At 59.3% G+C, this 19,152-nt stretch overlaps 2 protein-coding genes across 7 annotated transcripts in view; one reads left to right on the top strand and one right to left on the bottom strand.

The window, feature by feature from the left end:
- APC2 (APC regulator of WNT signaling pathway 2) overlaps nucleotides 1-11,566 on the top strand; it is a 26,116-nt gene extending 14,550 nt beyond the window's left edge. For all 6 annotated transcript variants that reach the window (XM_030845755.2, XM_060297444.1, XM_060297446.1 and 3 more), the window contains 5 exons: nucleotides 228-367; nucleotides 742-819; nucleotides 963-1,079; nucleotides 1,624-1,838; nucleotides 6,101-11,566. In XM_030845755.2, coding sequence (XP_030701615.2) covers nucleotides 228-367; nucleotides 742-819; nucleotides 963-1,079; nucleotides 1,624-1,838; nucleotides 6,101-11,003 — 5,453 coding nt within the window. In that variant the 3' untranslated portion in view covers nucleotides 11,004-11,566. The remainder of the gene's footprint in view (nucleotides 1-227; nucleotides 368-741; nucleotides 820-962; nucleotides 1,080-1,623; nucleotides 1,839-6,100) is intronic.
- Nucleotides 4,196-19,152, bottom strand: C3H19orf25 (chromosome 3 C19orf25 homolog). Its single transcript, XM_030845753.2, has 3 exons — nucleotides 19,069-19,152; nucleotides 18,734-18,865; nucleotides 4,196-15,031 (listed from the first exon to the last, which is right to left on the bottom strand). The coding sequence occupies exons 2-3, from the start codon at nucleotides 18,861-18,863 to the stop codon at nucleotides 14,802-14,804; spliced, it is 360 nt and encodes a 119-aa protein (XP_030701613.1). The 5' UTR covers nucleotides 18,864-18,865; nucleotides 19,069-19,152; the 3' UTR covers nucleotides 4,196-14,801.

Here is a 19,152-nt window from a genome sequence, read left to right as displayed (position 1 = left end):
GAAAAGATGCGGGTGTGAAGGTGCAGGGCACGCAGGGGGCTGGGCCAGCCAGGCTGCCTGGAGGAGGTGTTCTCAGAGTTGGGCTTCAAAGGTGGGCTTGAGGAGAGCAGATCGGAGGGAGGGGAGGGCGTATAGGTAGAGTGAGCTGCGCGGGCAGAGGCTGGGAGGTGGGCAGGCGGGGTGGTGAGGGGCGCCCCCCTGCCCCCAGCCCTGCCGTGTCCACACAGGTGGGCTGCAGGCCGTGGCGGAGTTACTGCAGGTTGACTATGAGATGCACAAGATGACCCGGGACCCTCTCAACCTGGCCCTGCGCCGATACGCCGGCATGACCCTCACCAACCTAACCTTCGGGGACGTCGCCAACAAGGTGCCTGGGTGGGCCGGCGGGTAGGCCAGCATCCCCCAGGCCAAGACCTGCTGGCCTCCTCCCCGCCTCGAAGCAGCACTGAGAGGCGGGGACAGGCGGGGAGACTGAGGCCTGGGGTCCAGGCCACCATCCTCTTGGCCCCTTTGCTGCCGCCCCTGTGGAGCGGGGGCCTCTGGGCCTGGGCAGGGTGTCTGCGCCTGCCGGAGCCTGTCTTCTCATCAGAGCAACAGGGCGAGTGCTCTCCCTCCGCTGTGGTGGTGAAGATGGGGTGGGGGGTGGGGTTCGAGCTCCAGCACATAGTAGGTGCTCAGTCAACGCGGCAGGTGCCCCCGCCCCACCTCCCGCCATGGCATGACTCCCGTGTCACCCCACAGGCCGCACTGTGCGCCCGCCGGGGCTGCATGGAGGCCATCGTGGCCCAGCTGGCGTCCGAGAGTGAGGAGCTGCACCAGGTACCCGGGGGGCTGTGGTGCTGCCGGGGGTGGGGGGCAACCCTGGGCTCTGCCACCTGCCACCGTGGGGCTTGCGGGTGGGCCCTGTGAGCCACCCTGGAAGCCGGGCCCGGGCCCAGACAGCCTGTCCTGCACTCGCCCAGGTGGTGTCCAGCATCCTGCGCAACCTGTCCTGGAGGGCGGACATCAACAGCAAGAAGGTGCTGAGGGAGGTGGGCAGCATGACGGCCCTGATGCAGTGCGTCCTGCGAGCCTCCAAGGTGGGCCCCGGGCAGGGTGGTGGGGGCCACGTTTGCGGGGTGCCAGCCACGTGGCTGGGAGGCACTGGCAGCAGGTGGTGAGTTCGCCACCTTGGGGGGAAGTCAAGCCAGACGGACAACCAGACCGGGGGCTTCCAACCCAAAAGATCTTGCTGTGGCCGGTTGTGTTACTTTTTTTTTTTTTGCGGTGCGCGGGCCTCTCACTGTTGTGGCCTCTCCCGTTGCGGAGCACAGGCTCCAGATGCGCAGGCTCAGTGGCCATGGCTCACGGGCCCAGCCGCTCCACGGCATGTGGGATCTTCCCGGACCGGGGCACGAACCCGCGGGATCTTCCCGGACCGGGGCACGAACCCGCGTCCCCTGCATCGGCAGGCGGACTCTCAACCACTGCGCCACCAGGGAAGCCCCTGGTTGTGTTACTTTTGACTTCTACTCGAAGAGGCATTTGGGTGCCTTGTGTCGGCGCCTCGAGGGAGAGGGCCCGGGGGTGGGTGGGGCTGGGGACCCGCCGCTGACCCCCCTCCTGCTCCTGCCCTGTGCCCAGGAGTCCACCCTGAAGAGCGTGCTCAGCGCCCTGTGGAACCTCTCAGCGCACAGCACGGAGAACAAGGCTGCCATCTGCCAGGTGGATGGCGCCCTGGGCTTCCTGGTCAGCACACTGACCTACAAGTGCCAGAGCAACTCGCTGGCCATCATCGAGAGCGGAGGCGGCATCCTGCGCAACGTGTCCAGCCTCATCGCCACCCGTGAGGACTACAGGTCAGCAGGGGGCACGGGGGAGGGTGCTGGGCAGGTGGAGCCCAGGAGCAGCTGGCGTGGGGCTGGCGGCTCCCCCTCAGCGCTGAACCACGGGGAGCCTCACCTCGTCCACCTGCGAATGGGTCGGCACGATGCATCCCCGGTCGCTGACTGTTTTTAGTATAAATACATCCCCAATACTGCCTGGGATATACTCGTACCACATTTTAAATTAACTTAGTAAAAATATACGTAGCATTCTAAGTCATATTAATAATGCTTTTTCTTTTTCAAACTATTATGCGCTAAGTAGTAAACAAAGATTATTCTTCATTAACATACATATTAACTTCTTACTAGGTAACGTTAAGTAATGCTTCTAACGTATGAAAATACGTAACCATTAAAAATTATAACTATATCCCAAATAATGCATGGGCTATACTTGCGCTAAAGATTTTACCAATTAAAATAAAACATTATTTATTAATAATGCTAATAACTAACAAACAATATTTAGATTTCAGTTTACTTTAAAAGTACTATCTTTAGTATAAATACATCCCAAACACTGCACGGGATATACTTGTACTAAATTGTAAATTAACATAGTAAGCATATACATAATTTTCTAAATAATAATCATAAATAGTTGTTCTTTATTAAAATATTCACTAAGCAACATTAATAAATAAAACAATGCTTATTCTTCATTAGCGTAACTATTACCTACTAGGTAACATTAATAGTAATAATTCTAATGTATGAAAGTACATAGCTATTATAAAGTATAAGAATATTGCAAATATTGCGTGGGATATACTGAATTTTAAATTAAATTATTAAAAATAAAAATGCAGGGCTTCCCTGGTGGCGCAGTGGTTGAGAGTCCGCCTGCCGATGCAGGGGACACGGGTTCGTGCCCCGGTCCGGGAAGATCCCACATGCCACGGAGCGGTTGGGCCCGTGAGCCGTGGCCGCTGAGCCTGCGTGTTCGGAGTCTGTGCGCTGCAGCGGGAGAGGCCACAACAGTGAGAGGCTGGTGAACTGCAAAAAAAAAAAAAAACAGAAGCATTATTTTCTAAATAATGGTAAAAATGTGTTCTTTATTAAATAAAATTATTTGTAAATACTACTAATAAATAATGCTTCACATGTAGGAAAACACATAACGTTTAAAAAGCATCTCCTAAATACTGCATGGGATATGCTTGTGCTAAAGACTTTATAAATTAAAACAATTTACTAATTATGCTAATAATTAACAAACAATACTTAGATTTTTGTTTTCTTTTAAAAACACTATCTTTAGTATATTCCCGAATGTTGCATGGGAGATACTTGTGCTAAAGATCTTAACAAAATAAAACATTTATTTACTAGTGATGCCAATAACTAAGAAACAATGCTTAGTATTTTTAAAAGCAAACAGAAATCTGTCTTTAGTATATCCCAAGTATCACAAGATTGAAATGCCCTAAAATGAGTAATACTATACACTACAGGACCTACTGTGTAGCACAACAGGACCTACTGTGTAGCACAGGGAACGCCAATCAATAGTCTGTAATAACCTAAATGGGAAAAGAATCTGAAAAAGAACAGATATATGTACATGTATAAGTGAATCACTTAGCTGTACACCTGAAAGTAACACAACACTGTAAATCAGCTGTACTCCAATGTAAAATAAAAAGTAAAGAAATAAAATAAGATGGTTTTAATGAAATTTCATTTTAAATAGTAAGTAATAGGAGCTTCCCTGCTGGCGCAGTGGTTGAGAGTCCGCCTGCCGATGCAGGGGACACAGGTTCGTGTCTCGGTCCGGGAAGATCCCACATGCCGCTGAGCGGCTGAGCGCGTGATCCATGGCCGCTGAACCTGTGTGTCTGGAGCCTGTGCTCCGCAATGGGAGAGGCCACAACAGTGAGAGGCCCGCGTACCACAAAAAACAAAACAAAACAAAACAAATTACTTTCTAAATAATAGTAAAAATGTGTTCTTTATTAAAATGAATAATTTGTTAATACTACTAATAAATAACGCTTCAGATTTATGAAAACACATAACTTTTAAAAAGCATATCCTAAACACTGCATGGGATGTGCTTGTGCTAAAGACTTTATCAATTAAATTAAAACATTAATTTACTAATTATGCTAATAATTAACAAACAATAGATTTTTGTTATCTTTTATTTTTTTATTATTATTTTTTTTTGCGGTACGCGGGCCTCTCACTGTTGTGGCCTCTCCTGTTGTGGAGCACAGGCTCCGGACGCGCAGGCTCAGTGGCCACGGCTCACGGGCCCAGCCGCTCCGCAGCATGTGGGATCTTCCCGGACCGGGGCACGAACCCGTGTCCCCTGCATCGGCAGGCGGACTCTCAATCACTGCGCCACCAGGGAAGCCCTTTGTTATCTTTTAAAAACACTACCTTTAGTATATTCCCGAATGTTTCATGGGAGATACTTGTGCTAAAGATCTTACCAAGTAAAATAAAACATTTATTTACTAGTAATGCCAATAATTAAGAAACAATACTTAGTATTTTTAAAAGCAAACAGAAATGTGTCTTTAGTATACCCCAAATATCACAAGATTTAGGTGCCCTAAAATGAGTTATACTATACACTACTATACATAAAATAGGTAATCAACAGGACCTACTGTGTAGCACAGGGAACGCCAATCAATAGTCTGTAATAACCTAAATGGGAAAAGAATCTGAAAAAGAAAGGATATATGTACATGTATAACTGAATCACTTAGCTGTACACCTGAAAGTAACACAACACTGTAAATCAGCTGTACTCCAATGTAAAATAAAAATTAAAGAAATAAAATGATATGGTTTTAATGAAATTTCATTTTAAATAATAAGTAACAGGGGCTTCCCTGGTGGCGCAGTGGTTGAGAGTCCGCCTACCGATGCAGGGGACACGGGTTCGTGTTCTGCTCCGGAAATATCCCACATGCCGCTGAGTGGCTGGGTCCGTGAGCCATGGCTGCTGAACCTGTGTGTCCGGAGCCTGTGCTCCGAAACAGGAAAGGCCACAACAGTGAGAGGCCCGCGTAATGCAAAAAAAAACAAAGAAAAAAAACCACAACACATTATTTTCTAAATAATAGTAAAAATGTGTTCTTTGTTAAAATAAATAAAATTATTTGTTAATACTACTAATAAATAATGCTTGAGTTGTATGAAAACACATAACTTTGAAAAAGCATATCCTAAATACTGCATGGGATACGCTTGTGCTAAAGACTTTATCAATTAAATTAAAACGCTGATTTACTAATTATGCTAATAATTAACAAACAATACTTAGATTTTTGTTTTCTTTTAAAAACACTATCTTTAGTATAGTCCCGAATGTTGCATGGGAGATACTTGTGCTAAAGATCTTAACAAGTAAAATAAAACATTTATTTACTAGTGATGACAATAATTAAGAAACAATGCTTAGTATTTTTAAAGGCAAACAGATATCTGTCTTTAGTATATCCCAAATATCACAAGATTTAGATGCCCTAAAATGAGTTATACTATACACTACCATACATAAAATAGGAAATCAACAGGACCTACTGTGTAGCACAGGGAACTCCAATCAATAGTCTGTAATTACCTAAATGGGAAAAGAATCTGAAAAAGAACGGATATACGTACATGTATAACTGAATCACTTAGCTGTACACCTGAAAGTAACACAACACTGTAAATCACCTGTACTCCAATGTAAAATAAAAATTAAAGAAATAAAATGAGATGGTTTTAATGAAATTTCATTTTAAATAATAAGTAATAGGGGCTTCCCAGGTGTCGCACTGGTTGAGAGTCTGCCTGCAGATGCAGGGGACACGGGTTCATGCCCCGGTCCGGCCGTGAGCCATGGCTGCTGAGCCTGCGTGCCCAGAGCCTATGCTCCGCAACGGGAGAGGCCACAGCAATGAGAGGGCCGCGTAGCGGGGGGAAAAAAAAAAAAAGAAAAGGTAAATAATAAGTAATGTTAACACATTAGTATTGTTTCATAAATAGTTTGCTGAGATTAATAAATGAAACCTTTCACACAAGCACAGCACACTCAATGTTTGGGATATGCTTTTACTAAAAATGTATCCCTTCCTTTGAAATGCAATGTCACCTGGGCACCTTCCGTTTTGACTTGTCCCACGTGGCCACGGTCCTGCCGGCGGGCGGGTGTCCGGTGGGCTGGGGTCCGGGCTGGCGGGGGTCTGACGCACACCTCCCGCCCCTCCTCACCCCTCCGGCCCCCGCAGGCAGGTGCTGCGGGACCACAACTGCCTGCAGACGCTGCTGCAGCACCTGACGTCGCACAGCCTGACCATCGTGAGCAACGCATGTGGCACGCTCTGGAACCTGTCGGCCCGCAGCGCCGGTGACCAGGAGCTGCTGTGGGACCTGGGTGCTGTGGGCATGCTGCGCAACCTGGTGCACTCCAAGCACAAGATGATCGCCATGGGCAGCGCCGCCGCCCTGCGCAACCTGCTGGCCCACCGGCCCGCCAAGTACCAGGCGGCAGCCACTGCCGTCTCCCCCAGCGCCTGTGCGCCCAGCCTGTACGTGCGCAAGCAGCGGGCGCTGGAGGCTGCGCTGGACGCGCGGCACCTGGCGCAGGCACTTGACCACCTGGAGAAGCAAGGCCTGCCCGAGGCCGAGGCCACCTCCAAGAAGCCGCTGCCGCCCCTGCGCCACCTGGATGGCCTGGCCCAGGACTACGCTTCTGATTCGGGCTGCTTTGATGATGACGACGCACCCTCTCTGGCCACCGCAGCTGCCGCCACCGCCGAGCCCGCCAGCCCCGCCGTGCTGCCCCTCTTCCTGGGCAGCCCCTTCCTGCAGGGCCAGGCGCTGGCCCGCACCCCGCCCGCCCACCGGGGCGGCCTGGAGTCCGAGAAGGAGGCCGGCGGGGAGGCAGCTGTGGCAGCCAGGGCCAAGGCCAAGCTGGCACTGGCAGTGGCGCGCATCGACCGGCTGGTGGAGGACATCTCGGCCCTGCACACCTCGTCTGACGACAGCTTCAGCCTCAGCTCTGGGGATCCCGGGCAGGAGGCCCCACGGGAGGGCCGTGCGCACTCCTGCTCCCCTTGCCGGGGGCCCGAGGCAGGGCGGCGAGAGGCCGGCAGCCGGGCTCACCCGCTGCTGCGGCTCAAGGCGGCCCACGCCAGCCTCTCAAACGACAGTCTTAACAGCGGCAGCACCAGCGACGGGCACTGTCCCCGCGAGCACTCGCAGCCCTGCTCGCTGGCCGCGCTGGCCGAGCATTGCGAGGGACCCCTGTGCGGCCAGGCGCGGCCCAGCCGGCTTGACCTCAACCTGCCCAGCGGCCAGGTTGAGCCCAAGGCCCGGGACACCGCGGCCACAGATGCCCGCGTGTGCACCATCAAGCTGTCGCCCACCTACCAGCATGTGCCGCTGCTTGAGGGCACCACCAGAGCGGGCGCGGGGTCCCTGGCCCCCAGGGCCCGGAAACAGGCCTGGCTGCCCGCAGAGGACCTAAGCAAGGTGCCCGAGAAGCTGGCGGTGGAGAAGGCGCCCCTCTGCCTATCCCGCTGCAGCTCCCTGTCCTCACTGTCCTCGGCTGGCCGCCCAGGGCCCAGTGAGGCCGGGGACCTGGATGACAGCGACTCGTCCCTGGAGGGGCTGGAGGAGGCTGGCCCCAGCGAGGCCGGGCTGGACGGGGCCTGGCAGGGGCCGGGCTCCGCCTCCCTGCCCATGGCCATCCCTGTGCCTCAGCGGGGCCGGGGCCTGGGGGTGGAGGACGCCACGCCGTCCAGCTCGTCTGAGAACTGCGTACAGGAGACGCCACTGGTGCTGAGCCGCTGCAGCTCGGTCAGCTCGCTGGGCAGCTTCGAGAGCCCATCCATTGCCAGCTCCGTCGCCAGCGATCCGTGCAGCGGGCTGGGCAGCGGTACAGTCAGCCCCAGCGAGCTGCCCGACAGCCCCGGGCAGACCATGCCACCGAGCCGCAGCAAGACGCCCCCGCCGGCCCCCGCGCCGCCGGGCGAGCGTGAGGTCACCCAGTTCAGCCTGCAGTGGGAGAGCTACGTGAAGCGCTTCCTGGACATCGCCGACTGCCGGGAGCGCTGCCGGCTACCGTCTGAGCTGGACGCGGGCAGCGTGCGCTTCACCGTGGAGAAGCCCGACGAGAACTTCTCGTGTGCTTCCAGCCTGAGTGCGCTGGCCCTGCATGAGCTCTATGTGCAGAAGGACGTGGAGCTGCGGCTGCTGCCCCCGGCCTGCCCTGAGCGCAGCAGTGCGGGAGGCGTGGGCCCCGGGCACCGCCGACGGGATGAGGCCAGCGGCCGCCTCGAAGGGCCAACATCCACCGACCGGGACCTGGAACTGCTGCGCGAGTGCCTGGGTGGGACCGTGCCCGCCCGGCTCCGCAAGGTGGCCTCGGCGCTGGTGCCTGGCCACCGCACCCTGCCCGTGCCCGTCTACATGCTGGTGCCCGCCCCGGCACGGGAGGATGAGTCCTGCACCGACTCGGCCGAGGGCACGCCGGTCACCTTCTCCAGCACCACCTCCCTCAGCGAGGAGACACTGCAGGGACCCCCCGGGGATGGCGGGCCTGCGCAGGGGCAGAAGGCTGCGGGCCATGCCGCCCCCACCAGGCAGCCCGCCGGGCACCGGCACAGGGCGGGGGGCACGGGCCGGAGCACAGAGCAGCCCCGGGGGGCTGGCAGGAGCCGCGCAGGGCTGGAGCTGCCCCTCTGCCGGCCCCCTAGCGCCTGCAGAGACAGGGACAGCTCCCGCCCGGGACAGGCGCGTGGGGACGGGGCCCTGCAGTCTCTATGCCTCACGACGCCCACCGAGGAGGCCGTGTACTGCTTCTATGGCAACGACTCAGACGAAGAGCCGTCCGCGGCAGCGGCGGTGGCACCCCCGCGGCGGGCATCTGCGATCCCCCGCGCGGTGAAGAGGGAGTACCCGGCTGGTGGCAGGAAGGAGGTGCAGGCCGTGCCCAAGGTCGCGCCGCCCAAGGCTGCCGCACCCAAGGTTGCGCCGCCAGCCCGGGCTCAGCCCAGCCTCATCGCTGATGAGACGCCACCATGCTACTCCCTGAGCTCCTCCGCCAGCTCCCTGAGCGAGCCTGAGCCCTTTGAGCGCGCAGCCAGCCGGCCCCGAGCCCGCGAGCCAGGGGTCACCAAGGACCCAGGCCCCGGGGGCAGGCGGGACAGCGCCCCCCGCCCGCGGGCCGAGGCAGAGCTGCTCCGGCGCTGCACTGGCTCAGCCGTGCCCAGGCGCCGGCCCCAGGTGTCTGGCCCAGGGTGCCGCCAGTCCAGAGCGGTGCAGCAGGAGAAGAGGCCAGCAGAGGGGCCCCGGGAGCACAGTGAGGAGGCAGCGGGCTCGGACCACGCCTCAGACCTGGACAGCGTCGAGTGGCGCGCCATCCAGGAGGGGGCCAACTCCATCGTCACGTGGCTACACCAGGCAGCGGCGGCAGCCACCCACGAGGCCTCCTCTGAGTCCGACTCCGTTCTGTCCTTTGCCTCAGGGCGGTCGGTGGGCTCCACCCTGCAGCTTCCCCTGCACAGGAAGGGTCAAAGGCCAAGGGCAGAGGGTCAGGTGGGCAGTGCCATGCGGCCAGAGAAACGGGACAGGGCTCTGGCCCAGCGCAGCAGCGGCCTGGAGAAGCCACGTGGCACTCAGAAGGCCGCGTCCGGGGTGCCAGCCGTGCTCCGGGGACGGACAGTGATCTACATGCCCAGCCCAGCCACCCGGGCCCAGCCCAAAGGTGCCCCTGGGCCCCGCAATGTGCCGAGAAAGACGGGAGTCCCAAGTCCAGTGCAGCCAGCAGCCCCCGCCAAAATCCCTGGCCCCGGGCAGCAGAGGTCTCGAAGCCTGCACCGACCCGGCAAGATCTCGGAGCTGGCGGCGCTGAGCCCCCCTCAGAGGAGTGCCACGCCACCTGCCCGCCTCGCCAAGACCCCCTCGTCGAGCTCCTCCCAGACCTCCCCGGCCTCACAGCCTCTGCCGAGGAGGTCACCCCCGGCCACCCAGGCCACAGGAACCCTGCCCGGCCCCGGGGCCTCCCCCGCAACCAAGACTCCCGCCCGGGCCCTGCTGGCCAAGCAGCACAAGACACAGAAGTCGCCCGTGCGGATCCCCTTCATGCAGAGACCCACCCGGCGGGGGCCGCCACCCCTGGCCAAGGCAGCCCCGGAACCAGGTCCAAGGGCCCGAGGGGGCCGCCCAGGGCTCGTGCGTGTGGCCTCTGCCCGCTCCAGCGGCAGCGTGGCCTCCGCCCGCTCCAGCGGCAGTGAGGCCTCCGACCGCTCCGGTTTCCGGAGGCAGCTGACCTTCATCAAGGAGTCGCCGGGCCTGCTGCGCCGCCGACGCACCGAACTGTCCGCCACTGAGGCCGCCACCCCGGCTGCCCAGGCAGGCCTGCCCCGCCGCGGCCGGCCCGCGCTACCCGCCGTCTTCCTATGCTCCTCGCGCTGTGATGAGCTGCGGGCGGCCCCCCGGCAGGCTCCCGCCGCCCAGCGGCCCCCCACGGCCCGGCCCGGCCTGGGCGAGCGGCCGCCCCGGCGCACCAGCTCTGAGAGCCCGTCTCGCCTGCCCGTCCGCATGCCAGCCGCCCGGCCCGATACGGTCAAGCGCTACGCCTCCCTGCCTCACATCAGTGTGGCCCGCGGGCCCGACGCCCCCGTGCCTGTGGCAGACAACGCACCCCGCAGCAGCACCGGGGAGGCCGCGCCGGGCACCACGTGGCGTCGCATCCGGGACGAGGACGTTCCGCACATCCTGCGGAGCACGCTGCCCCCCCGCGCCCTGCCCCTGCTGGGCTCCTCACCGGAGGACGGCCCCACAGGCCCTCCGCAGCGCAAGACCAGCGACGCCGTGGTCCAGACCGAGGACTTCGCAGCTACCAAGACCAACTCGAGCACGTCCCCGAGCCTGGAGAGCTGGGTGACCCCACAGGCCACGACCGGCAGCGCCCCCTCCCTCCTCCTCGGCAGTGACGTGGACGGGCCGGGCCCCGCCAAGGCGCCCGCCCCCGGCCCCTTCGTCCCCGCCAGCCGACACGGTTCCCCCAGCCGCTCCGCCCGCGTCCCCCCCTTCAACTACGTGCCCAGCCCCATGGTGGTAGCCACCACTGACTCTGCCGTGGAGAAAGCCCCCGCCCCCGCCCCTACCGGCCTCCTGGGATAGTGGCCGGGGCTGGCCTTCCAGAACGTCCTCTCCCGGCCCAGGGCCGTCTGGCTGCCCCGAGGGTGGTCCCAGCACCCGCCTGCCCACCCGGGCCCCGCCCTCTGAGCCTCTGCCCTGCTACGGGCCCCACCCTCACTGCGTAGGCGCTTGCTTCCATGCCCAGGGGGCTCTGCAAGGAAAGTGAGCTGCAGGGTGGACCTTGCGTCCCCGCCAGGGGGTGCCTACGAGGGCGCCGTCCCAGCCTGGCCCCCACGCGGAGACCACCCTCCTGGCTGGGGCTGTCCTCGGCAGTGCCCTCCTGGGCTCCTGACTCCACCGGGCCCAGCATCAGCACCACACCCCCTCCCCTCCCCTCCCCTCCGGGGAGCCGCAGGGAGGTGACAGTGCCCGCCCGCCGACGTGGGGGACGGGAGCCTGCCAGCTGGGGGCATTGGCAGGCAACCATGGCAGAGCAGGAAGCCTGTAATTACGGGCAAGGCTGAGTAATTTGTTCACCAGGGCTTAGCCGGTTGGCCTGCCTGTTCAGCCTCAGCGGGGGGCACGGGGGAGGGGCGTGGTTGAGCCCCACAGAAAGGCAGCCCCACCCGAGACGGCGAGTGTAGGGAGCCTGGAGCACCCCGGGACTGGCCGGGGGTGGTCTGGACACAGCACCCCCGCAATCCTCGTAAGGAACATGGAGAGGCAGGCGTGCAGCAAGGGCTCTGGCCGAGGCGGGCGGGGCACCGAGGGGAGGCCGGGGCCCGGCTGACCGCCCCGCCGCCGGGCCTGGACTGCACTCTGAGGACGTCCCGGGAGGCGCCCGCCCAGCGCCCGGCGCCCGGCCCCCGGCCTTTCCCTTTTCGATCTCAACCTCCTTTGCGACGCGGGAAGCCCTGGATCTGTGGGCTCCGTGCGGGCACGGCCTCCTCCCTGAGGTCCAGCACAGCTGTGGGACTCGGAGCGGGGGCCCTGGAGCCCACAGGTGCTGGAGGGAGCTGGTCCCAGAGGAGGCAGAGGGGGAGCCCCGGCATACCTGCACGAAGAGCCGCCCACCGCCTCCCTGCAGAACCCAGCTCTGGGCGGGGCTGCTCTCGGTCGTCCCGTGGATCTAAAGTCACAGTCCCCTGCAGAGCTGCTCCTGGGGCCGGGGACCCTGTGCCAGCATCTGTCCCTTCTCTGGGAGGAGGGGGAGCAGGGCTGAGTCAAGAGGAGGTGCTGGAGGGGCCCCATCTCCACCCCGGGCACCACCGACTGTCCCTCCCCTCCCTCGGACACCGTGCCGCTGCTGAGACACACAGACTGCAACCTCTTCCTCACACCCGACACACCGACACACCGTCCTGCAGGACAGGCGCCAGGACTCTGCCTGAGGGCCTGAATGCAGCACGAGAGAAGGGCTGCACCACGTGCCCCTCCTGTGGAGGGCCAGCCGGCAGCAGCGAAGGAGGCCGGGGGCTGAGCAGGGTGCCAGGGACCGGGCCCCCAGGCGGATCACTATCAGACGCGTCTCAGATACCGGCCGCCCCCAGTCCCCGTCAGTAGCCAGAAGGGCGGGACTGGGGGGTCTTCCGAGCGCCTTCTCAGATATGGGGGCTGAAGGATGCTGCCCACCACCACCATGGGCCAGCCTCCCCTGGAAAAGGGGGACCCACCCCAGCTCGCCCAGCCGTGAGGGCCGGGGTGGGAGCCCCCCGCACTGGGAGACCCGGGTGGCGCTCTGGCCGCTGTGTGCCTGTCTCCCCACGTGGGCCGTGGGGCGAACTCCCAGAGCTACCTCTCGGCGAGCAGCGCAGCCACCGTGACTGGGGGCAGAGGACCCTCCCCGGCCGCCCCCGCTGCCCTCTGTCTGGCCCAGGCGTTCTCTCCCCAGGCCGGGGCCATCCTGTCAGGGCCACCTCTGCCTTTTCCAACCCCTGCAGCGGGGCCAGCCATGCCTCATCACCCAGCCCAGCAGGCCAATGGGGGCCCAGGGCCCTGAGAAGATGCGCTTCCTGGAGGAAGGCACTGGCGGTTGCTGGACAGTCGTCTGCGGCAGGAGCTGGAGGACCAAAGTCTGAAGCCCTCAGGATGCTGCCCGGCCACCCGCTGAGGGGACACAGGACACCCACTCCCGGACCTGGGCCCAGGAGCAGATGGACACCACGAGCTGGGTGCTGGATTCGGTGCATCACCTGACCCCTGCCACCCTGCCGGCTGCCGCCCGAGCCCAGCTGTCTAGGCTCCCCCTCCACCCTGCATCTCCCTCCTGGGTCTGCAGTGCCACCGGACACGTGTAAATACGTACAGCCCCGTCCCATCCTGTCCCCCCAACTGTAAAGCCATCGTCTGGCGGAAGGAGGCCGCGGAACCAGGCGTCTCACATGCACCTTTAATAAACAGCTGTTGAGTTGCGCTCCACAATGCCTGCGCCCGTCTCCAGGGGGGACAAGCCAGGGTGGGGGTCCACATGCCACCTGCAGAGCCTCGCTCCCCACAACCGCGAGGACGCGAGGGGACGCCCGAGGGCTGAGCCCCAGCGTGACCCGGGGGTGCAGGGAGAGCACTCAGAACAGGCGCAGGGGGAGGCACCCGGCAGGAGTCAGTGGAGTGTCTCTGCCTGATGCCAGGGGGGATCTGGAGGGTGGACAGTGCCCCAAAGACAGGCGGCCCCACCCGGAGGCCAGGCCAGGCAGGGAGAGGGGAAGCAGCTCACCCCAGGGGCCCGCTGTTAGCCAGCGCACCCTGGAGGAGGCAGCCTGGCGTCCACTGCTGCCACTAGAGACAAGCCCGCACTGGGCTTGTCTCCTGGGCCTCCAAAGTCAAGTCTCCAGTTTTGGGGTCTCTGAGGGTGAAGCAGACACTCTTTCTGCCTGGGATGCGCAGGGTCTCCCTTGTCAGGGCCCTGCGTGCTGGGCCCCAGCACTGCCCCGAGCTTCTGGGGAGCCTGCAAAGGAGTGGCCTATGGAGGCACTGTTCAGGCAGCCACACACAGGGATTTCATCAGAGGGACTTGCGCTCATCCACGACGGGCCTGGCCCCGGGGCCACCTCCCGCCAGCCTACTGCTTCTCTGGTCTTCATGGGATGGGTTTTTTAGGGTGATGCCCTTTTCAAGATCCTCTCCTGCCCCACCACCCACCTGTCCACAGACGAAGGTGTACGGACAGGAGGGCAGCTGGGTGATGGCCCGGGGCAGTGGACTGACCACCACGTCCTCTCATGGCGCCCCCATGTGACAGAACCCCACAGCTGACGGACAGACAAGTGCCCTGGGGGAGCGCCCAGGCCCTGGGTCGGGGTGCCGGGGGCCCTGAGGGGTGGCACCCACCGCGAGGCCCCATCTCAGATCTGGGCCCTGGGGGGGCCACAGCTCCTCACATAACCATAGCCACTACGTGTCAGGGAGGACACTGAACTCCCCACCCTCTTCTGGGACCCCTGGGGCCCCCCAGTTAACACGAAGACAGCAGAACCAGAGGGGTGGGTCCCACCAGTTCAGCCTGATGGGGGGTGGGCAGTGAAGCAGGGTCGCCGGAGGAAGGAAGGGAGGATGGACGGAGGGCCCTCGGGGGCTGGGCCCTGCAGGAAGTCCAGTCGGGGCTCCTGAGGGCGAGGGGCATGCGCACAACCCGGACCCCACCCTCGGGGAGGGGCCTGTGCCTGGCTGAGGCAGCCCCACCCGCTGGGCGGGCTGTGTCCCCCGGGGTCTCTGGGTGCCAGGCGTGCCTAGGCCGCGGATCAGAGAGCCTGGACCCTGGTTCCGGGACCCAGGGGCCAGGTGTCAGGTGAGGTGCGCCAGGCCAGGTGTCGAGCGGAGGCCCCGAGGCCCCGGGGAGCCGGGTCAGCCCAGGAAGGTGGCGGCCGCGGTGCCCGGCAGAGCCACCTGGCCCACGTGGCTGACCTCCTGCTCCAGCTCCTCGCGTGCCCGCCACAGCTCCTCACGCTGCTGCTTCAGCTGGGCGCCCACGCGCCACAGCCGCTGGTTCGTGGCCACGTAGACCCGGCTCTGCTGGTAGAGCTGCTCCCGCTGGGCCTCAGTGTCCTCGGCCCTTCCCGAGGGGGCTGGGGGGTCTGGGGACAGGACACGGCAGCATCACTGCCCGCTGGCCACACAGGGGACTCAGTTTACCCCCCAAAGAAAGCAGTGGACCGAAGGGCACAGGTCACAGTAAAGGCCAGACTCCACTGTCCCTTGGCCCCGCCTGGGGGTGGGCTCCAGCTCCTGGAAAGGGCCTTGACCCTGACCATGAGCCGGCCGGCCTCACCTGTGCTCTCAGCAATCAGGGAGGTGAGAGGAGGCCAGGAGGGCATGGACGCACATTTCCCAACGACCACGCTTCCTAAAGGGCGTGGCGGGGGGGTGGGGGGACCAGGGCAGGAAAAGCACAGGTTTCAGGGCCACCTGGAGATACGTCAAGGTCCTCTCCACTCTGCCTGGTTTCCTTGTCTACAAACAGGCCCAGAAACGCTGGCATTTAACTAAAAATCACTTTATCTGCTTTAGTAACAAGGTGGGAAAGGCCAGACAGTGCACACGGAGGCCAGGTATGGTCCTAGATGTGAACACAGGCCGGCAGGGGAAGCCCCTCGCCCTCGAGTGGCCCCGGCACTGCTCATGGGGTAACTGGGCCCAGGATCCTTAAGTTGGGGCTCAAGTGGCCTCTGAAGACCCAGCCGCGGGCCAGAGATAAATACAGCTCCTGTTCCTCGGGCTGCCCCGTCCAACACGACGTTCCAAATGATGGAAACGCCCTCCAGCTGAGCCACCAGGGGCTCCTGAGCCCTTGAAATGTGGCTACATGGAACAAAGAACGGAATTTTTTTTTTTACTATTAAGAAAAAAAACCACTGTCCCACAGCTGCGTGTAAATCAGTGAAGTTAGAACATTCCCTCACACTATACACAAAAATAAACTCAACAAGGCTCAAAGACTTAAATATAAGATATGACACCATACAACTTCGAGAAAAAAGCACAGGCAAAACATTCTGACATAAATGGTACCAATATTTCCTTAGGTCAGTCTCCCAAGGCAACAGAAATAAAAGCAAAACTGGGACTTCCCTGGTGGTCCAGTGGTAAAGAATCTGCCTTCCAACGCGGGGAATGAGGGTTTGATCCCTGGTGGGGGAACTAAGATCCCACATGCCGCAAACTACTGAGCTTGCGCGCCTCAACTAGAGCCCGTGTGCCGCAAACTACAGAGCCCACGCACCCTGGAGCCCGTGCGCCACACTAGAGAGAAGCCCACATGCCTCAATGAAGATCCCACGTGGCACAACAAAGACCGAACGCAGACAAAATATATAAATAAATGAATAATGGAAATAAAATAATAAACAGATGGGACTTCATCAAACTCACAAGCTTTTGTACAGCAAAGGAAACCATCAAAGCGAAAAGTCAACCTATGGAATGGGAGAAAATATTTGCGAATGATGCGACTGACAAGGGCTTACTCTCCAAAATATACAAACAGCTCATACAACTCAATCAAAATAACAAAACAGCCTAATCGAAAAATGGGCAGAAGATCTAAACAGACATGTCTTCAAAGAAGACATACAGATGGCCAACAGGCACATGAAAAGATGCTCAACATCGCTAATTATTAAAGAACTGCAAATCAAAACCACAATGAGGTATCAACTCACACCAGTCAGAATGGCCATCATTAAAAAGTCTACAAACGGGGCTTCCCTGGTGGCGCAGTCGTTAAGAATCCGCCTGCCAATGCAGGGGACACGGGTTCGAGCCCTGGTCCGGGAAGATCCCACATGCTGTGGAGCAACTAAGCCTGTGTGCCACAAGTACTGAGCCTGCAAGGCACAACTACTGAAGCCCGTGTGCCTAGAGCCCGTGCCATCGCAATGAGAAGCCCACGCACTGCAACGAAGAGTAGCCCCCGCCCGCCACAACTAGAGAAAGCCCATGCAGAGCAATGAAGACCCAACGCAGCCAAAAAAAAAAAAGTCTACAAACAATAAATGCTGGAGAGGGTGTGGAGAAGAGGGAATCCTCCTACACTGTTGGTGGGAATGTAAGTTGGTGTAGCCACTTTGGAAAACACTATGGAGGCTCCTCAAAAAACTAAAAATAGAGCTACCATAAGATCCAGCAATCCCACTCCTGGGCATATAGCCAGACAAAACTCTAATTCAAAAAGACACATGCACCCCAATGTTCAGAGCAGCACTATTTACAATAGCCAGACATGGAAACAACCTAAATGTCCATCAACAGATAAATGGATAAAGATATGGTGTGTGTGTGTGTACACACGTGTGTGTGTGCGAGGAGTGGTCCCCACTTGCTGCAACTAGAGAGAGGCCCGCATGCAGCAACGGAGACCCAGTGCAGCCAAAAATAAAATAAATTTTAAAAAAACAAAACACCATTCACTTTATAGCAGTACACCACACATACTCAATAAATATTTGTTAATAAGTATTTTAAAAATTTTAAAAATAAAAAAATAAAATAAGGGGCTTCCCTGGTGGCGCAGTGGTTGAGAGTCCGCCTGCCGATGCAGGGGACACGGGTTCGTGCCCTGGTCCGGGAGGATCCCACATGCCGCGGAGCGGCTGGGCCCGTGAGCCATGGCCGCTGAGCCTGTGCATCCAGAGCCTGTGCTCCGCAACAGGAGAGGCCACAGCAGTGAGAGGCCGGCGTACCGCCAAAAAAAAAAAAAAAAAAAAAATGACCCAAATTGGACTTCCCTGGTGGCCCCGTGGTTAAGACTCCACACTTCCACTGCAGGGGGCATGGGTTCGATCCCTGGTCGGGGAACTAAGATCCCACATGCCGAACAGCGCGGCCAAAAGAAAAAGAAAAGAAAAAAAACAACCCAAATGAGCTTATCTACGAAACAGAAACAGACTCACAGACATAGAGAGCAGAACTGTGCTTGCCAAAGGGGAGGGGGGGCGAGGAAGGGACGAATTGGGAGTTTGGGATTAGCAGGTGTAAACTATTATATACAAACTGTATAAACAACAAGGTCCCACTCAGGAGCACAGGGAACCATATTCAATATCCCGTGATAAACCATAATGGGAAAGAATATGAAGAATGTATATGTACGTATAACTGAGTCACTTTGCTGTACATCAGGAGTTAACAAAACACTGTAAATCAACTATACTTCAACTTTAAAAAAAGACACCAAAAACAATCAAACAACAACAACAAAAAACAAAGCCCCAGAGCGTTTCTCACTTTCTATCGTCCCACAAGCCTTACATATTGAACGTTTCTACCCACTAGAACGGCCCGAGGGCACGCAGGTTTTCACCCCCCCCCTTGGCCACGCCGCGCAGCAGGAGGGATCTGAGTTCCCCGACCCGGTAGCGAACCCGTGGCGCCTGCAGTGGAAGCGCCGAGTCGTCACCATTCGACCGCCAGGGAAGTCCCAGGCACTTCCATCTATTTTCATCACCTATCCACCTCAGTGCTTAGACCAGAACCTGACCCACAACAGGTTCTCAATGAAGGTTTGTTGAATGAATAAACGAACCTCACTGAGTGGAACACAAAATTCACCCTACAACTGTATGACACTCATGTGCTTCCAAACTTCTGAACAAGGGGCGGGCACACGTTTTCTGCAAAAGGCCAGACCTACGTATTTTTGGCACTGCAGGGCCAGACAGTCTCCGTCCTGACTACTTAACTCTGCCAGTATGTCTTAAAGGCAGCCAGGCGCTTCCTCCTCCCCTTCCTGCTGGGGTCTCTGGGCCGCCTCTCCCCCGCCCGACCTGGGCTCCCCCTACCTTCCCGGGCCACGGCGGTGAAGACTAGGTCCTCGGCGGGTGCCCCCCGCACGTCTTCCAGGATCTGCTCCACCGTGGGGGGCGCCGGGCGGGTGGGCAGCACCACGCGCTTCTTGGCCTTGGAGCCCATCTCTGCAGGTGGGAGAAGGGAGCATGGACCGGGCCGTTCCTGCCGCCCAGCAAAACCTACACACGCTCCGGAACCCCGCTCCCGGGGAAGCCCGTCCTGCCCCGCTCCTCCCAGGGCCGAACAGCACAGGGCCAGGGGGTTCGGCCTCCGTCTCCACCCAGGCCCCAGCTTCCCGCTGAAGCCCCTAGTGCGACCGCCTCCTCACCTGGCGTAAAGCCTTCAGCCCGCAGCCGCGGCCCAGTGGCCACTTCCGCTTCCGGTTGGCGCGCGGACCCACCCTACAGGCCCG

The sequence above is a fragment of the Globicephala melas genome, chromosome 3 (assembly GCF_963455315.2).
Source record: "Globicephala melas chromosome 3, mGloMel1.2, whole genome shotgun sequence".
Classification (NCBI taxonomy): Eukaryota; Metazoa; Chordata; class Mammalia; order Artiodactyla; family Delphinidae; genus Globicephala; species Globicephala melas.
Note: the sequence above shows the minus strand (reverse complement) of the source record. Positions and strands in the feature narration are given on the sequence as shown.

Excerpts from the sequence above, each read along its gene's own strand:
- C3H19orf25 (XM_030845753.2), bottom strand. The coding sequence starts at position 18,863 with ATGGGCTCCAAGGCCAAGAAGCGCGTGGTGCTGCCCACCCGCCCGGCG. Across the intron at positions 15,032-18,733 it reads CACCGCCGTGGCCCGGGAAG|ACCCCCCAGCCCCCTCGGGA; the intron begins GTAGGGGGAGCC and ends TCCTGTCCCCAG.